This window comes from Fringilla coelebs, assembly GCF_963513975.1.
Source record: "Fringilla coelebs genome assembly, chromosome: 7".
Classification (NCBI taxonomy): Eukaryota; Metazoa; Chordata; class Aves; order Passeriformes; family Fringillidae; genus Fringilla; species Fringilla coelebs.
In genome coordinates, this window is record NC_140035.1 from 35,834,547 (window position 1) to 35,854,023 (window position 19,477).

Below are 19,477 nucleotides of genomic sequence, written 5' to 3' on the forward strand. Positions count from 1 at the left end.
ATTTAGCAGAGTCTTGATTGAGTAACAGTCTCTGGGTCAATTAGTGGAATTCCTATGGAGTTTATTTTTATATTTTCCCCCCATTGCTTCTTTCCCCTCTCCCTGTCTGGCCTTACCTACCATCAGACCCACAGTTTGTAAGGACACCTCCTTCTCATTCCTTTCACTGTCTCACATTCTATCACATGCCTGGCTGGGACCCCAAGAAGGAAAAGCTTAAACTCTGAATTAAGATGGTCCTGAATCTTGTTTAATTGCCACAAATTTGTTTGCAATTTCAGAGCAGCCCATCAGGCATCAGCCAGACCCAGAGCAATTGCTCTGAATCTGGTTTGGCCAAGCACATCCCAAGAGTTATTTAATTTTAGTACAGCAGCTTCCTGACGCCACTGGACTTTTTGCTTGTGCCAGCAGATTTAATAATATCAGCCACTACATCCTCGTGCCCACAGAGTGCATGCAAGGAAAGGTGAAATAAGATCATTTTGAGCTCACATTTCTCTCCCTCCTTTTATTCCAGAATTGTTAATTCAGCAGCAGTGGATCCGGCCCCTGTGTGGGGAATGGGAGATCTCAGGTTGCTGGGCCACAGATCCTCAGGTGACTTCTAAATTTCATTTAATACACTGGCTCCACCACCAGATTTCCCAGTTTCCTTAATTAAAAGGTGAAGTGGAGGGAGAAGGACTTGCTGCTATTATTTCTGGAAGCCCCCAGTGCTGGGCTTTGCTCTCAGCCCCAGTGCTGCTCATTCCACCAGGAAGGATTTCTGGCCGGATGAGCCGAGGGCGAGGCAGGATTGCAAATCCAAGGGCTCTCTCCTCTGCAGGCTTCCTCCTCTGCCCTTGAGCCTGTCCCTGCCTGCCTTCATTTCCCCTCCAGCCCTTTGTGTGCTGGAGCACAGCAATCACCAGGACATCACCAGGCACTGCCGCTGCCATTGCAAGGATCCGGGACTTGCAGGGGCAGGGATGCGCTTCCCTAAAACAGTCACTGCTGTGAGAATTCCCTTCTCCCTCCCCTCTCGGGTCTCTTGTTCATCTGGGCTTTCTTTTGACACAAACACTGATTTTTCCTGGGTTGCAAATGCCAGGGAGCAGGCAGGGATAGCCATAATGCCAGCTTGAGGCACAGCTCTAACACAGCAACAGTAACATCCCTGATTTGTGGATAAACCCCTTCCCTACAAGGAACTTTATCCATACCCCACTGCTTTTAAGACAAGAGAATTATGTTCTTCACTAACTTAAAGTCTGAGCCCTCTAGGTTTGAAAAGATCCTTGAAGAAATAGCAACTATTTTCCAATCCCTTTATTCCTTGTTGTGATAAGAATTCTTTTTCCTTTTCCATCAGAGAACAAATAAACAGGGGAGAGTCTCCCAACAGCTGAAGCCTTACTGAAATCTTAAAATCAAATCAAGTTTTCCACAAGGTAGGAGAAATTTTAGGGACTTCTTCAAAGGATCCTGGGGATGGGGAGATGGACCCCAGCCCACACAGCCTGGGGTATCCTCCCTCTTGTGTGGTCCAGCAAAAAACTTCTGAGTCAATTAAAGTTGAAATGAAATTTTAAAAAATTAGATTTGTAAATTAAACACAGCAAGGTAATGGTGCCATTTGCCTCCTCTTCCCTTAGCTCCAAGCAATCCATCCACAGGTAAACCTGTTGGAAAAAAATACCACTGGACACAGGAGGACTGACAGGAGAATCCTTTGGCCTTTGTGTCCCCTAAAATAGATTGATTCACTTTTTCGGTTTTCATAAATGTTAGAGTGAGACACATTCTCAATGAAGGCCTATTAATCCAGGTCCCTGCTTTATAATTAAAATCCACGGGGTCTGAAGGTTTGGGGAACAAGTTGGGAAGACCCCAGGGCACTTTGGCATTCCATTATTCAGATTTAATAAGTGGGCAGGCAGGGATGATGGACAGTGTCTGCTTCTCTGTGCCTGGTGTTTAAACCCACATTTGGCCTAAGGCTGAGCAACCCAAACCTTGAGGAGACCAATTTATTTCTGCATGGTGCAGGGCCATCAGAGAGTAGCAGTCCCTTGGGGAGCACAACAGGGATGGAGGAGAGAGCCAAAGGCAGCAGAATCCCGTGTGCCAAATTTAGGAGAGCTCAGGAAAGGCCTGGTGCCATTTGCAGCCCATGCCTGGCTGGTGTTTTGTTTTCCTGCAGGTGTTTGGTGTCAGCTGTAGCCCAGTTAAACATCACCTGTGCATTGCCCAGGAACTGTGGAATTTGGAAATGGGCAGGTGCCTCAGGGACATCACCCCCTCCTGTCTGCAGTGGTGCTCTCAGCAAAATCCAGGCAAAATGGGGTGTCCAAACCCCAGGGAGGCAGGTTGTGAAAACACAGGGCCCTTTGGTGATTGTGTGCTGTTTTCTCTTGCTGCAGGTACCACCCCTGCATGATTAAGCAGCAGGTGGCCCAAATAAAATATAAAGCCCAGGAACTCCAACCCATCCTTTGATTTAGCAAACTGCTTCAAGCCAGCTTCTGTCTTCAGCCCTTGAGTAAGTTCACAGATTTCTCTTAAAATTAGGAGTGGCTTAAAGGCTGTGCTAATTAGCATGGACCCACGACTGCTGTGCAAAGTACAAACTGAAGGGATTGTGCTTCCAGCAAACCACGGCTCCGCTGGCCTCAGCTGCACAGAATTAACATTACTCTCCTGAGGAAGGGGTAAAATCCTGCCCCAAATCAGGGCAAACTGCCTAGGCCTGAAATACCAACACAACATTCTAAGCTCGTCAAGCGCTGCTCTTGGGGGCTCTTGCTGCATTTTCTCTTTCTGCTGGACACCAGGAGGGGACTTCAGTGCAGCCAGAGCTCTGTAGGTATGGCTTTGGCTGCCCGCAGCATTCGAATCCTGTTCTGCTACCTTGCAGCATCTTCTGGGCTCTGCATCTGCTTCCCGAGATGTGGAGGCTGCTTGAGCATTCCCGGGATCCGTGGGCATTTTGAAAGCTGTAACTGGGGTTGCTGTGATCAGCAACCACAGAGCCGTGTCAGGGGCTCCAGGATTTCGGTGGCATCGAGCCTCTGGAAGCTGCCTCCAGGATTTCACCGGGTGGGCGGTACCGGGGGCGGTGCCGGGGCCATCCCTCGCCTTCCCTGGTCCCGGCCCCGCGGCTCCGGACTGGGAGCGGCTGCTCGGTAAGGAGCGGGAATGGTGCGGGGAGCAGGCTCGGGAGGATCCCTGCAGAAAGCGCTTTGGCAGCGCTGCTGTGCCCGGCCGGGAGCTCCAGCCCTGAGCTGCTGGAGCATCTCCTCCTGCATGGAGGCAGAACAACCCTCGATCTCCCGATGCGTTTCCGCATCGCTCCATAAACCCGCCGCGGGCATATCCTCCCCCGGGAAAGGGGGCACGGAGCCCTCCTGGCAGTGCCTGGGGTCGGTGCCGAGCCCCGGGAGCTGCCGCTGCCTCGGACGGCGCCTGCTCGGCCACCGCCACCGACAGGATACGGCCGGGAGCCTTCCGGGGCGGCGCGACGGGCCCGGGCTGCGCGGGGACAGCGCCCGGGGCTGCGGCCACCGGGGCTCGCATGGGGCTGAGCGGGGAATGGGCAGTGGGCAGCTCCCCTGGCTCTCCCCGGGGCTGAACCGCGGCCAGGCCGAAGGGCCCCGCTCCCCTCCAGGCGTGGCGATAGGTTGAGTGCCCTAAGTAAGAGACTTTAGGTGGCTGCTCCCCTTGGGAAGGGCCAAAAAGCGGCAGGTGGTTGGGAAAGCGTAAGGTGGAGTTGTGATTGTGTTGCTAATAGGAGAAAGTGGATCTCCTTTTAAAAAAAATTCCAGCCAGCAAAAGAGTCCGTGTTTTACTGGTAGTTTTCCTGCTTCACTGCTCAGTGGATGATTTGAGGAAACAGCCGGGTGGGTGGGGAAAACAAAGGAGTTACACTCTCCTTGTGGGGTGTGTAAAAACCTGGAAAGCTTTTCCTGTCGGCCGCCGCTGGTTTGCCGCTGCGATGAGCTTCGGGCTGTGGGAGGGATTCCTGGAGAGCAGGTTCACGCTGCCCTGCTGGAGCCTCCCGGGCAAAGTCCTCCCCGTGGCCCCGCCGGGAGCCGGAGGCTTCAGTGCCTGCGGTCCCGGGCTGGGGAAGCAGCAGGAGTTTGGTGCCGTGTGACATCCCCGGCTCGCTGCCTCCTCCCAGGTGCCAGGTCACCAAGCATGGCCACCCAGATGTTTGAGGGCAGAGGGCATGCGGCCGTCTACCAGAAATACAGGTTTGCACCGGGCAAAGAGCTGCAGCAGACCATCCTCTCCTACCTGCGGGAAAAGGTGAGTGGGAGGAGAAATCCAAGGAGTATTCAGTTGTGGGTGGCAGTGTTTACCTTGCTGGGAGTGTCGCTTTGGTTGGTGCCTCGGGGAAAGATAAAGCAGCAGGGCTCACGGCCGGATGGGGGCACAGAAGAGGCTTTCTACGGGTTCTGCCACGCCAAGGCTGTTCCTGAGTGGGTGCTGGGGGATGGAATGGGGTGAAAGCACAGGAATTGGGTGGCTGCCCACTGAGACACGTGCACTGCTCCCTGCAGAAGGCCATCCCTGCGGAGCTGGCGGTGGATGTTGGCTGTGGCTCTGGACAAGGCACCCACTTCCTTGGGGAGCACTTCAAGAAGGTGGTGGGCACGGACATCAGCGAAGCACAGATCCAGGAGGCCAAGGCCACCCCCTGCATGCCAAACATCTCCTACCTGTGAGTGACAGACTGCGCGCTCAGCCAAAGGCACAATTCAGGTCCTCACGTGGAGGTGGTGGTTTGTGAGTATGTGGTGTTGTGAGGTCCCCAGAACGAGGTGAGAGATGAGAATCTGACTGCCAGTTCTCAGAAGGCTGATTTATTATTTTATGATATTATATTAAAGAATGCTATACTAAAACTATACTAAAGAAAGAGAAAGGATACATCAGAAGGCTTAGCAAGAATGATAAAGAAAAAACCTGTGATTCCTCAGAGCCTTGACACAGCTGGACCATGATTGGTCATTAAATTAAAACAATTCACATGCTGGATAAACAATCTCCAAATCGCATTCCAAAGCAGCAAAACAGGGAGAAGCTGAAGCTTCCCAGGAGAGGAAATCCTGGCAAAGGGATTTTTCAGAAAATATCATAGTGACATGAGTATGACTGTTGTAAGAGCCAGCTGGCACCAGAGATTCCATTTGATGTGAATTTGTTTGTGGTGTGAACAAGCATTATCCTGGACTTTGTGGGTTTGCATCCCAAACCATCCAAAACCACTCTCTGGCTCCATGTCCTGCATTATATACTTTTCTTTGCTGAGCATCTTCATACAGTAGAACCAATCTATCCCTTAACTATTGTCTGTAGCCTATCATAACTGCTATCATTACCATATTCATGTTACTGCTCTCCAATCACTAACAGTGCATGACACTTTAAGCTAGAAGTTGTTTTTCAGTTTTCTTGCAGTGGAAAATTCTGAGACTTTTTATCTACTTGCAACATTTGCTGACTTGTTTGCTTGTGCTATCCTTCTGCTTGGTAAGAACATTTTGTTTGAGGTGTGTTTATCTTTTGTTCTAAGCCATAAAAACCCCTTCTAACTAACACACTCTTTGCCTCATTGGTTATCCAGTAAGACTGACTCAGCAATTCTTTTCCTCTATATCAAAACTTGCTTCCATCTCTATTCTTGTAGCTATGATATTTTATGAAAAATCCTTTTGCTAGGATTTTTCTCCCGAGAAGCTGAGAAACCTCAGAAACAAAATGTAAACAATGATTATCTGCTGCTGTGGAATGCGACAGGGGCATCTTTGATTGGTCTCATGTGGTTGTTTTTAATTAATGGCCAATCACAGTCCAGCTGTCTCGGACTCTCTGAGAGACACGAGCTTTTGTTATCATTCCACTTCCCTCCTTGCTAGCCTTCTGATTGTGAAAAATGCTAATCACTTGTTTATAAAATTTTAAAAGTTTAATAGTAATAAAATGGTTATAAAAATAGTGATACAATTAGAGTAATAATGATTTGGACAATATAAAAATAGGGATACAATTAGAGTAATAATAATTTGGACAATTTGGATTAGGACAATATGAGACAATAGAAACAAAGAGTTTTGAGTGTCCAGGTATGCCTTTTTCTGGGCAGCACAAACCTGGAAAAGGGCCCACGTTAACAGAGGATTAAACCTTAAAAGCAATAACCTGTTGCATATTCATACACCTCATCCATGATGCATTAATTCCATTCAAACACAGGATTCTGTTTGGTCAGTGTCAGCTTCTTCCTCTGAATCTTAACAGCGCCTTCGAGGTGGGAAGAAGTTCATTTCTTCTGATAATGGCGCAATAAATTCTCTATCTCTGAAAGATTGAGGTGTCCTGTGGCTGCTATCTTGTTGCAAGTCCTTTCTTTAAAAAAAGTATCCTACATAGCATAGTTTCTATTTTAACATTTTGTTATAACCTAAAACTATATTTAACACACTACTTGAGAGAATTAATACAGCATCACTTTCTAACACAACATATTTAATATTCATTTCAATATTTGTGAAAAGCCAATCATAAAGTAGGACTTTATCAGTGTGAAAAATGTGTTTATTCTTTTAGTATAGTTTTAATATATATAATAATGAATCAGCCTTCTGAAACATGGAGTCACGATTCTCATCTCTTCCCTTGTCCCGGGACCCCTGTGAACATCACCACATATTCTTTCATCAGATTCTGCATTCAAAAATCTCTCTGCTAGCCATACATCTCTGTGAGACTTTCTTGTCAAGCTTTCACCCTTCCCAACACCGCTTGGCTTTTCCCCTCTCCCTGCAGCGTGTGCCCGGCGGAGGAGCTGCCGTTCCAGGAGGGTTCAGTGGACGTGCTGACCTCGTTCACGGCCGCGCACTGGTTCCACATCGAGCGCTTCGCGCGCGAAGCGTGGCGCGTGCTGCGGCCCGGCGGCTGCGTGGCCATCAGCACCTACACCCTGGACATGAGCCTGCGCCACGGGGAATGCTCCCAGCAGCTCACCAGAGTCTTCAGGGAGGTCAGCTGGGAAAGCCTCGGGGTGGGGGAAGTGGGTGCAGAGCATGGGAAACACAGGGTGGCCCTCGTGGCAGGGAGAAAAGATGCATGTGACCCCATTGATATCAGAAGGATGATTAATTACTTTATTATGCCATATTATTTTATATTATATTACACTATATCTAAATTGAATCTGCACAAAGCACTCAACTCCACTGCACAGAATCTCGTAGCTGTCAGCCCACAGTCCCAGTGGTCCCCTGTGCTGGTGTTCACAGGGGTCCCAGGATGAGGGAAGAGACAAGAATCTTGACTCCATGTTTCTGAAGGCTGATTTATTATTTTATTATATATATTATATTAAAACTATACTAAAAGAGTAGAAGAAAGGATTTCATCAGAAGGCTAGCAAGGAGTGAAGTAGAATGATAAAAAAAGCTCGTGTTTCTCAGAGAGTCTGAGACAGCTGGATGTGATTGGCCATTAATTAAAAACAACCACATGAGACCAATCAAAGATGCCCCTGTTGCGTTCCACAGTAGCAGATAATCATTGTTTACATTTCATTTCTGAGGCCACTCAGCTTCTTAAGAGAAAAGATCCTAACAAAAGGATTTTTCATAAAATATGCCTGTGACAGTCCCCCAGTCCTTTTTGGCCCTGATAGGCCAAGGAAACAAAACACCATCACTCTGGGTAAACAATCTCCATATTGCATTCTGCTTTGGCACAACACAGGCACAGGAAATGAGATAAGAATTACTTTGATTGCTCTTTTCTCTGCTTCTTTCACTGCTTCTGTCAGGTTCAGGGAACGTGAATCCCACAGCAGAGAGGGAGGTGTGGGATTGAGGGGGTGTGGCAAGAGGAATCCTAATGCAGAATGGGGTAAATGCAGGGACTTAGAGGCTTCTGTACTGGGCTGGCTGGATCATGAGGAGAGGGACATGAGGACTGATAGGGCAGACTCTGGTGGGGCTGAGAAGGGTGCCAGGGCAGATCTGGGAGCTGATATCGTCCAGAAGACTTTTCCTGTTGCCCTGATCACAGTGAAAAGAATGGGAAGTAGAAAGTGTTGGGAAGAAGGCTTTTTTTTTAGGAATCTTTCTGGACAAAGGGTGTTTTAACAATTGGATAAAAGGAGACTTTCTACTATGAGTAAGAGCTGTGTAGGGAGGACAGGAGCCTTGTTTCTAGAATAGTATTCTTGACATTAAGCAAGATTTTGCTGTATTTTAATGCAACAAGTCTTTAAAAAAAAGGACATATATGAATGTATCACATGCAGGCCCAAACCTGAATGAAGTGACATCTGAGAACTTCAAGTGATTTTGTGTTTGTTTTTAATACACTGTCGTTACAGTGCTGGGATGAGATTTTAAAATACTCAAATGATAAAGTAAAATATGTCTTGGATGACTACAAAGAGATCTTTGAGGCCTTGCCATTCTCAGACAAGAAGAGGTAAGCAGAACCACCTTTGATGGTGTCAGGTATTTTATCCACCACCATGTCAACCTGTGGTTCGTGTTCCCCTGCCTTTGAGATTTAACTTGCAGTGCTCCTTTCTTGCCCATGTCTCCTGCAGAATCACTGATATCTATGACCCAATTCCCATGACTGTTGAGGGTGTGGTTGGTTACATGGAGTCCACCTCTTCATATCAAACCTTTAAGAAGAAGGACCCTACAGCTGCAACAACCCTCCTCCAAGAGACTGAAAAGAGGTGAGAAAACCAGCAGGGTGTGGAGGACCTGTCCTTTACAGTGCATGCTGAGGGAGGTTGTGCAGACCCCTCCAGAGCTGCAGGGGAGTGTGCAGGGATGTGCTCCCTCTGTTCCCCCAGGGATGGACACTTGCCAGGGGTTCAGCAGCAGATCCTTAGATTTTAAGCCTGTGTAGCAGTAGGATGTGCCTGCACTGATGTATCCATGAAACCTCTGACACAAGACTATCCTGAGTTTCTTTGCCTTGCTTTTAATTGGCAAAGGGCTTGAAAAATATTGGTGGTTGCATCTTCACCCATCGAGTTTTAGTGGGTCTAGGCTCTTCAAAGAGACACGAGCAGTGTGGGTTGCTCCAAGGTTCTTTATTGCATGAATACATCAGTCTTGAAGGCAGAGAGGTCAAGGTGTTAAAGTCAGTGCTAAAAGCTTTCTGGTTCAGAGTCCCAAGCCAGAGCAGCAGCTGCAAGGCTGCTCTCTGGAATAGTCCCAGCTTCTGTGCAGGAACAGCAGCAGCAGCAGTTGTTCCCTGGCACAGAGTCCAATGTCCTGAGCAGCAGCAGGGACCACAGCCTTCTTTCTTCTTTCTCCTTCTTTTCTTCTTCTGTTTTCTTCTTCTTCTTCTGTTGTGGCTGTTGATAATCATGGTTGTGGTGGTCGTTGATGTTGTCTTTTGCACCCCCTTACAGGGACTTTTTATTCACAAAACATCCAATCAGCTGAAAACACGATTCTAAAACATTCTTCTAAACCAATCTAAGCTTGATTCTAATGTGCAGTAGTAGTACAAAAGTAGTGTCAGTTCTTAAAAAACTGCCTATATAATATTATCTATTTATGCAAATGTATTATGTTTTCCTACTTAAAAGTTTCTTTATCTATGTGAAGAGTTCTGTCTATTTTCATATGTAGTTTTATCTATCTATTCTAGTGGCAAGGTTCTGCTATGTTTTTGTTATGTCTAGGGCTAAGTTGCTGAGCTTTAAACTAGGCCTTAGGGCCTTTGCTAGCTAATACAGTTTCTTAAGGCACTTAAAATGTATTTCTGCTTACTTAAAACCCAAAGCTTAAACTTACTTAAAACTATAACTCACACTTCTATTTACTTAAAACTTAAACCTACACTTCTGCTTCATATCTATGTGGTTTAATATATCTTAATTTCTCTAAAGGCTTTAATCCAGCCCCTACTCTCATCTCCCTCTCTGAGGAGCACAGGCTTGCATTCCAGCATTCACCCATCTGTTTCAGCCCCAGCAAGGGCAAGGGGTGCCTGCTCATTTATTCCCTGACCACAACAACCCTTGTGCAACAGCTGGAAGCGTTTGCCATGCCCCCTGTGTGCTGTGGGTGGAAGGGGTCTGTCTCTGGCTGTGGGTGCTGCCCCACATCAGGTGGGAGCTGTCTGGGCAGGTGAGACCCTTCCTCTGCTTGTCCTTTCAGGATGCTGGAGACAATGGGAGTTTCCTCTCGTGAGACCCCGCTGGAGTTCTTGGTGAGGCACGTCTGCGTGCTGGGGTGCAAGGAGTGCTGAGAGAGCAAACCCTTCTGATCTGCTGCTACAATGGAAGGGGAAGGTGGATTGTCTCCTAAAACCCTGCTTGTAACTGCTCTTACTCCTTGGGAGGATTACTGCTGATTTTGCTGATTGAAATGTTGGTCTCCTGTGGAAAGCAGATGGGGTTTGTGCCCTGCAGCTTCCTGTCCACCTTGGTCCTGCTGCCTGTCCAGTGCTGCTCCCTCAGCACTGGAAGTGTCCTATTGTGGATTGCTAATTTAATAACACACGGAGAAGAGAGTGACAGGAACAGCTGAGAAACTCACAGCATTCCTTACACAATTGATACTAATTAAAAAGCCAGCTGAGAAAATGTTGCCTGTGGTTCCTGTTTTACAAAGAGGCTGTGGAGCACTCACTGGTGTGGGAATAACTGTGCTACATTGACACTGAGTGTTCTGGTGCTCTCAGTGCCCCTCTGCTCTGTGGGGAGGGTGGGTTTTGGGAAGGAAGGGCCATTCCCTGCCTTGGCTGAGCTAGGAGCTGTGCACTCTGTTTGGGGACTGCCCTGGAAAGGGGCTGCTCTCACCCACAGTGTGCCCCTATCCCTGGTGCAGGTGTCAGCACCTTACCAGCCCCAGGAGTGCCTTGGCCCTAGTGAGGCCCCTCAGAACAGCTCAGGAGCCTTTATGGGATCACTGCTGAAGCAGAGCAGGTTTGTGCCCTATCACCCACCCATGCTGCAAAGGGAAGAATAGAGGCTGCATTTTTCGGGAGGGGCAAGGAGAGACATGAGGGCTCAAAGCTGGGCATATCCTGGCACAGGTCTCCTCCTGTTTGCCTTCTGGATATTTCAAGTCCAGACCCACCCTCTGCAGGGATCTTTCCCTTTCCTGTAACTGCTGCCCTTGGCAAGAAAGATTCCCTGACACCATGGGAAGGGCTGTGCCCTCACTCTCTTCTACATCAGTGCATTATTAAAAAAGGTGAAGTGTCACCTCTGCTCCCAGCCCTAGAGGGGGCTGAGAGGGGCTGGAGGTGCTTCTGCTGAGGTCCTGGACTCCCAGGGTTCTGAGTGAGCTGCTCTCAGCTTGCCCAGGGTGGGGGACAAAGGTTTTGACCCCACTTGGTCCCATAGAAGGGGGATGGGGTTTTGGGAGGATAGCTATGGTGTGGGAAGCCTGTCATGGATGGGAGGCTGTGTGCACAGCCAGGTGCTGGAGCAGCAATACTGGATCAGGCCCTGATGTCACTGCCTGAGGGGCTGCTCCAGGTGCAGCTGGGCTTGGGGCCAGCAGCAGCTCTCAGGCCTCCCTTGCTGGGTGAGCACCAGGGGTCTCTCCTGCCCACGCTGGCACTGGCTGGCACCACTGCTGCCATGCCCAGGGCCTGCTCTGCTGGCAGGGCTTGTCCCTGTGAGCTGCATCCCTGCAGACATTCCAGGGCAGGGAGGGGTCCCGCAGGAGGTGACATCCCGTGTCCCTACAGTGCTGGCAAAAAGGCTCTGGGGAAAAAGTGTTTGGGTTTTTTCCTCACTTTAAATTTACAACAAGTTTAAGTCTTCTTGTTAATTACAGCTGTGATTTAATTTAAAAGCCCTTCCTTCCCTGCAGCAGCAGCATCATCGTGCAGCGGGTGCCAGCCATGAGGTAATAGCAGGGATTGCATCAGCAGAGCAGCACCAGCCAGTGCAGGGGCTGCTGCAGCTCACACGTCTGGGGGGTGCTGAAGGGTGCTGGGGCTGGAGGCACTTTGGTGGCATCCCACCCTGGGCTGGCAGGCACAGGTCTGGTGATGGCTGATGAGCAGAGCCCACTGATGCCCCTGTCCTGGCACCGTTGGGCCGTGGGCAGGGCTCCCACACCTCACCCACGGGTTATTTTTAAACCTGGCTTGTTTGGGGCACACTTTCTGTTCTTTCTATCTTCTCTACCCAGACTACTCAGTTTAGCAGGAGTCACTTCCTCCCAGACTGGCCCACTGGGGTCAGGAGCCATCTGGGCTCATCCTTACCCACACCACTGCCATGGCCTGTGGTGAGCACCTTTCCCAGGCTGGTGCCATGCAGGAACCCGTGAGTCACCACGGAGCGATTGCCTCACCCGCTGCTGACGCCAGCCCAGTCCAGTCAGGTTTCACTTTTGTTCTCCTACCTGGAAATCCCACACCTGGGATTTCTCACTCCACGCAAGCTTGAGTGGCTCCAGCCTCTAAGGGAAGGGGCTCCATCATCACCATCTGTGGTGCTCTCCTGGAACAGCACCACTGGCAGCTGGTGGTGCCTCAGGTTTAGCTTTTCTATTTCTCAGATTCTGTGCTGCTCCAGTGTTTCATTCTGAGTTTCATATGAGGGCATGGTGAGCTCTCTTCACAGAGCAGGGAGACAAAACAATTCCTTCCCTAGCTGGGCACCAAGGACAAATGATCCAAATCTCAGGCCCAAGAGCACGAACAGTGTGGACTGAAGAGAGAAAAACAAGAAGGATGGGACTTCTTGGGCTAAGGCTGTAATTAGACAATTAAATTCCGATATGTAAATGGACCAGAACTTATAAAAGTATGAGATTCTGTGACCCATCATCCATTTTGTGATCATTTTGGTTCATCTGGGGTGTAGCTCTTGTGCTGCCCAAGGTGGATCCATTGAGGCCTTTTAATAAATCCCTACTTTATTCTTTAACTCTGTCTGGCCTCTGTTCCAGGTCAGCCTTCACAGGGCATCACTGGGACTGAAACAATGACTGGGGAGGGTCCCCAGTGCCCTGCAGACTCTGTTGGGCATGGTGTGATGTCCCCAGCCCGTGCTGGCTTTGGGGAACTCTCCACTCCAGGGCAGGAGCTGGCCCTGGCACGGTTTGGAGGAGCTGTGGTGAATGCAGCCATGCTTGGCTGGGCTATGGTGGAGCATGACATTGCTGGGCAAGACATGCACCAAAGCCCAGGATGAGCTTCATCCCATGAAGAAAAAGGCCTCAGTGCTGCTCAGCCAGGCCCCTGGGGGCTCAGCTGTGGCTGGGGTGGCACAAATATCTGAGCAGGGTGCCCAGGAGAGATCCTCATCCCTCCATCCCACCACCACGGGTGCCGGAGGCTGCGCTCATGGCCCGGCTTTACCCCACAGCTTTAGCTTCTCTTTGGTGCCTCTGAATTTCCTTTAGCATGTGTGAAGAGACGAGGTTTCGCTTTACTTCTCCAAACAGAAATGACACCTGGGAGAGAAAAGCCACAGCCATGGGAAACAGGAGCCAAAGCTGTCCCACGAGGATGTGATGCTGCTCTGTGACCTGACGGATGACCCGAAAGTGTCTCGGCAGAGATCGGTGGTGTGGGACCGTGGTTGGTGGTGGATCACCCCTCTCTCACTGGAGGCCACATTTATTTTACGTACATCTGTTGGGATTTTCTGCCAAAGTGTCCTCTATTCCTGCTGAGCTGTGCCTGTTTGGATGACAGAAGTGGTGTTATTTATGCTGTTTTGGACTTGTATTTCACTACTACACTGATCATGAACTTTGTTGTGTTGAATAAAAATTAATCTCCTCTGGGTTTCTTTAATGGGAGAGAAAGGAAAGACAGCCATTGTTCTGTTCACCAGAAGGGCAGACAAGGGAAACCAGCCCACACCAGGACTCAGGCTTTAATTCCTGACCTCCACTAACCTGCTGCTGTGAGAGAGCCTGGTCCAGTGGCCACATCCATGACTGGAAAACCTGCGCCCACCACGCTCTGGGGCTTTAGCACCATGTTTTGCTGTCCTGGCTCTTCTCCAAGCTGTGTCTGCATCCGAGCCACTGTCCAATCCATGCTGCCCCTTCCCATTCTTCATCTCCATCATGGTTTTCCAGGAAAGATCTGAGCACTCTGGGATGCTGCTGGAGCAGGGGAAGGGCTCAGGCAGGGCTGGTGTGAGTCAATAGCTGGTCCTGCTCGACCTCTTCACTAATTGAACATAAGCCAGGAAAGCGTCCTGGTGGGAAAGAAGGCAAATGTATCCAGGGCTGCACTGGGAGGAGTGTTTCCAGAAGGCTGAGGAAGGTGATTCCTCCCCTCTCCTCAGCACTGGTGAGGCCACTCCTGAAGTGCTGGGTCCAGTTTTGGGCTCCTCCTCAGTGGGAAAGAGACATGGCAGGGACTGGAGGTGTCCAATCAAGGTCATGAAGGTGATGGACAGGAACATCTCTGCTATGAGAAAAGGCTGATGAAAGAGGAGGCTCAGGGGCTCATGGTGGTGTGAGAGCACAGCACAAGCTGAACCAGGGAAAGTCCATTTGAACACAAGAAAAACAGAGACTGTGAAGTGTCTGCTCCATCCTTGGCCACTGTCCTGGGCAGCCTGTGCCAGCTGATCCTGCCACAGCAAGGGTTGGGCTGGATGATGTTGAGAAGTCCCAGCCCACCTCCATGAGCACATCCATGCTGCTCTGCTCACCCACAGGTGTACCTTTCCACATGCTTCCACAAGAACTTTTCTCCTTTCCTTGGATTCTTTGAAATCAGCACTTTGGTTCCAAATACGAACATTAAAAATCGGGTCCTCCTGGAATGTTCTGTGGTCATCGTGCAAGGCCCTGCCAAGTGCATTTATGCCTTTTACTTTCTACTGTCCCTGCTTCTTAGATCCAGGCATTGCCCTAATTTTTTATATTTAATGCTTGATGAATGCATGAGACTAAAAGCTCAGCAGTGACCACAGGAGTTTCCCTTGATGGAGGGACAGTTTGCTGAGAGGTAGATTCCAGCTGTCAGCAGAGGGATGTCAATACACCCTATTTTTGTCTCCAGGCTGAACAGGGAGGACACCCCAGCTAGCTCCAGTTGCAGCCCTGCTCATCTTCATCTCCCTCCACAACTCTCTGTCCCACCCAGAAAACTTCAGGTGGAAGTGCTACTGCTTTCACCTTTTTCCCTGCTTAGGTGGTGAACCTTGTCCCTCAGATAACACAGCCATAAAATCTCACGCCTGCACCCTGGACACTGCAGTGCCCACTCCTGGCTGCTGCTTACGGCCCCAACCCACCATGGCCATTCCCACAGAGAAACTGAGGCCTGAACTCCTGCTGCCACTCAGGAGGCACCAAAACCCTCCTGTCCCCCTGAACCTGTTGTCCCCAGGTGTCTCCCCCAGCTTTCAGCTCGGGGTGGGGCTGGGTCATGCTGGCGTGCCCCCACTTGCCAGCCCCAGCCCCAGCATCCCCCAGCATCCCAGGCTGAGGTGGAGCAGGCAGCAGGGCTGGAGGCAGCAGGGCAGGTAACAGGGAGGAGAGGAGATTCCCTCCACCACTTTCATTTTCTTTTTTCCAACTGCACCAGTCCTGGGCTTTCCTGAAAAGATGAAAGCACCAGGCAGAATAAAAAGCTGGAGATGGAGCAGCAAGGCAGACACAGCGAGCAAGGCAAAGCAGCTCCCTGGGACAGCCAACAGCTCAGCAGCTCCACGTCTGAACAAGCCACCTGTAGCACCTGTCAGGCACCTCTGCATCTGGAATTCAGCGGATCCTGCCCGGAGTCCTACGGTTCATCCTCTCTGGCATCCTGCACCGCAGCCTCCTCACCCCATCGTACTCCATCGCCGACTGTCAAGCTTTCCTTGCCAAAATGTTGCGCCTCAGCCTCGCCTCGCTGCTCGTGCTGGTGCTGGGGGTCAGCCTGGGGGCTGCCTTTCCCCATGACACCCTGGGGAAGGGCTGCAGGCTGTCCCAGTACCGGGACATTGAACCCGAGCAGCAGAAGGCTGTGGACCGGATGAGACAAGAGTTTGTGAGTACTGCTGGCACCAGGGGGCTGTGGGCTGGCAGGGGGCAAGGCAGAGGGGATGCTGAATTCAAGACCTGAGTGACAAGGTGCATGTTTTCTGCAGCAGTTTGGGGATGAGCAAGATGTTTTCCAAGGGTGTTTGGGGACATGAAAGATGCTCGGCCAAATTTTGTCCTGGTTTCAGAGCTCTTAAGGCTGGCCGGGGTTGTCCAACATAGCCAGAAGTCACGATGAGAGTTTTTCAGTCTCTCTTTTGGTTTATGCCTGCAGGAGACCACCCACAAATGCAACACCAAGCTCTTCCACCGGAAATGGAACGCAGTAAACCTGCCGGTAAGAGCGAGGTGATGCTGTAAGGGGGCACAGCCCTCCCGTCCGCCGCTTCCACCCCCACCCGCACCCCCGGGCAGGTCAATCCTCCAGCCCTCCCGCTCCGGGTCCCTAACCAGGACACTCTCCCCACAGATGTCCGACCGAGTGCTGCTGGTGGCGGCCGAGCTGAACCTCACCACTGCCATGCTGGGGCTGCCCGCTGCCCCCAGCTTTGCCGAGGTGTCCCGGGGACCCCTGGACTTCTTCACGACCGCCCGGGAGGCCGTGCGAGGCTGTGTGAGTGCCTCCCCCGAGCCGTGCCGGGCCGGCTCCGCGCCGCGCTGCGGGGCCGCAGCTGAGCCGGCCGCTCTCGTTGCAGGTGGATCCTTCGCACCAGCCCTCGGGCAGGCTGAGGCACTGGCTGGACAAGATGCAGAAGGCCATGCGGACGGTAAGTCAGGCCGGCGGCGTTCTGCGGGCTTTTGGGGCGTCAAAAGCCGCCTCTGCAGAGCTGACCCAGCCCATCTCCCCCGCAGGAGAGCACGGCGTGCCTCAGGGCCACCACCATCCGGCACGTCCTGCAGGTGCTGGACAACCTGCGCTGCGCTGCCCTCCGGGACAAGTGCTGCAGTGCGGAACTGCCCGAGTGCTGAAGTGCCCTCGCACCCCAGCCCGCGGCACCGCCTCTCAGGGACGCCCCGAGAACCGGGGAAAAACGACTGCGCTGCGCTGTTACTTCCTATTTAATCTATTTAACCCTTCTTCTCACTTATGCGAGCTGAGGAAACATTTCTTTTTCTTTTTTTTTTTTTTTTTTTTACGGTCTTTTAAATTATTGGCTCGGGATAAGGCAAAGTAATGCCTTTCCCGAAAGAACGTGAATATGAGTATTTATAAGGTACCTTTTTCTGGTTCTTAAAATGTTTTTAAGGAGATCTATTTTTTTACCTGCTATTTATTAAAGAGTATATTCTGCATACTTGCCTGTGTATAAGTTATTTTCTCAGGAGCTATTTATTATGAAAACTGAATTAGTTAAACTAAACTACCATTAGCAGATTAGCTGCCACCACGTATTTTTAGTATGCTTTTCTGCGATACCCCAGCACACAGGTATCGCCCGCACATCCATGCAAGGACGTTGCCCAAAAGGAATCTCGTTGCGTTTGATCTGGGGGCGGGGAGAGGAAAAAAGCCTGGATGTTGGGTGTTCTGGGGAGCTTTCACAGATACTGTCCCTCGGCCGCGCCCCAGGCGCTGCCCGTGTGCTGCCACCTAATGCCAGGAGCAGCGCCCGGGGCAATGAAAACACATCCAGAGGGAAACGCCCTTGGGCCAACACCTCCAAGGCGGGGAGAGCCCCGAAGGCGCGGCTGGAATTCCCCATGGAATGCGGGGTACGGCTGCGGCGGGGCGCAGCTCGTTCTCCCCAAAGCCGGGCTGCAGGAATGCTCTGCTCTGACAGCTCAGGCTCCCAGCAGGCAGATGCCACCAGTAGGGCAACCCCCGACGAGGGGAGAAATTATGAGGAGGACTCCACTGATATCAGAAGGGTAATTAATTACTTTATTTTACTATGTTATTCTGTATTACATTACATCTAAACTGAATCTGCCAAGCACTCAACTGCCCAGAATATCGGGACTCAGCCGACAGTCCCGACACACACACACACACACAAGTTGTGTCTCGCTTTTCTCTGTGAAGAGAAATGTGGCCACAACCTCCTGGTCCTGCTCCCGATGTCACCCCTGGCTTCTGAAGGCTTGCGAGAAATCCCTCTCTGGGATTCCCTACCTACAGCCAGCATCCGTGGGAGGAGGATGTCTCTAGGATGTTTCTGTCCAAAGCTGCTGTGCTGTGTTCTCCAAACGAAAAGCCCAAGGGCTCTGAGCAGCAGTTCTGCGCTGGTTTAACCAGATTTCAGTCAGCTCTGTTGCCGTTTGGTTTGGGGAAGGGGCGGTGGTTTCACTGCAGTGAATGTTTAGGATGCAGTGAGTATTTATTTCATTAGCTGTCTGCCAAAATTCCCATGTTTCCAGCTCTGCCTTCTGACCTGGGTGCTGCTTTCGTGGCTAAGTTTTGGTTCCCTTATTTAGTGGAAAAACTTAAGTTTATGCACCTATTTTACAGCTTTAACAGAACTGTGAAAATGTCTGAAGTTTTGGGGTAGTCTAATTTTGATACCAAGTATTCACTCTCTGTTACTAAATGCACTCTTATGATCATTTTTTACACAGATTCTGGTGGACTTGTGCTTCTCTATGATTGATATTTCTATTTGATTGATGTTATAAATAACAAATATAGTTATTGGCCTTTGCATTTATGTATTAGCTTTTGCAAGTTATTATTGATCACAAAAATTTGTAATTTGTAATTTTGTAATTACTACAATTAGTAATTACTGCTTCTGATGTAGTATAATCTGTCAGTTTATGTATAGTCTTTATAAATAGTAGTGTAATATATACTATCTTAGACTGTAGCATAATAGACTGTGAAATGTTAAAATGCTTTTCCATGTAACTAACTCAGAAAATGGTGTAAAATAATTAAGTGATTTCCCACATTAAGGACTATCTTATCTGAAAGACAAGATAACAGAAACAGAAACCGGAGCATGAAGTAAAAGAATTTATTAACCCTCATTATCAGGGAGTGAAAATACAACAGGATGGAACCACAAGAAGAAACAAACTATATTAGTTTAATCTACAAGATAGCTTAATCTACAATCTTGATGAAGAAAAGTCAAAGGTTAAAACCAAGCAAAAGAACATCTAAACTCAAAGGAATGTTTGAATATGTATAAACTCTTATGAATATGCATGTACCCCCTGTAATGTGAGAGTTTATAGAGAACATGGTTGAAGTTTTTATTTTTTTTTATTTTATTTTGGCAAATAGGCAAGCACCCTAGCACTGGATTTTATCCCTTTTATCCCTTAATAAACTTTTATAAAAAATTTAAATAGTGAGTCATGTTTCTCACAATTGACTGTTGCATATTGATATTATTGACATATTGATTGACTATTCCATCTGATTCACTAGTCTTCCACTCTTCTGCTACTGGAATGTAGAAATAGAAGATTAATTCAGGTAGATTAGTAGATTTAATTAATCGTAGATTTGCCTTAACCAAGGCAGACGCTGCAGCCTGGCTAAGCTCCGCTCC

General features: G+C 49.5%; 1 protein-coding gene across 2 annotated transcripts; it reads left to right on the top strand.

Annotated features, from left to right (window-relative positions):
- The first annotated feature begins 3,098 nt into the window (after nucleotides 1-3,098).
- Nucleotides 3,099-10,588, top strand: LOC311155855 (putative methyltransferase). 2 transcript variants are annotated; one of them, XM_084209305.1, is made up of 7 exons: nucleotides 3,099-3,167; nucleotides 4,163-4,290; nucleotides 4,545-4,705; nucleotides 6,814-7,027; nucleotides 8,372-8,472; nucleotides 8,597-8,734; nucleotides 10,176-10,588. In XM_084209305.1, the coding sequence occupies exons 2-7, from the start codon at nucleotides 4,180-4,182 to the stop codon at nucleotides 10,264-10,266; spliced, it is 816 nt and encodes a 271-aa protein (XP_084065431.1). In that variant the 5' UTR covers nucleotides 3,099-3,167; nucleotides 4,163-4,179; the 3' UTR covers nucleotides 10,267-10,588. The 2 variants fall into 2 exon arrangements, with proteins under 2 accessions (XP_084065431.1, XP_084065432.1); XM_084209306.1 differs by lacking the exon at nucleotides 3,099-3,167 and adding an exon at nucleotides 3,593-3,675.
- Nucleotides 10,589-19,477: the final 8,889 nt, after the last annotated feature.

Bases quoted from the DNA above. Each gene is read 5' to 3' on its own strand.
- LOC311155855 (XM_084209305.1), top strand. From the start codon at position 4,180: ATGGCCACCCAGATGTTTGAGGGCAGAGGGCATGCGGCCGTCTACCAG. The intron at 4,706-6,813 runs GTGAGTGACAGA...CTCTCCCTGCAG, and splicing joins ATGCCAAACATCTCCTACCT to CGTGTGCCCGGCGGAGGAGC. The intron at 7,028-8,371 runs GTCAGCTGGGAA...CTGTCGTTACAG, and splicing joins TCACCAGAGTCTTCAGGGAG to TGCTGGGATGAGATTTTAAA.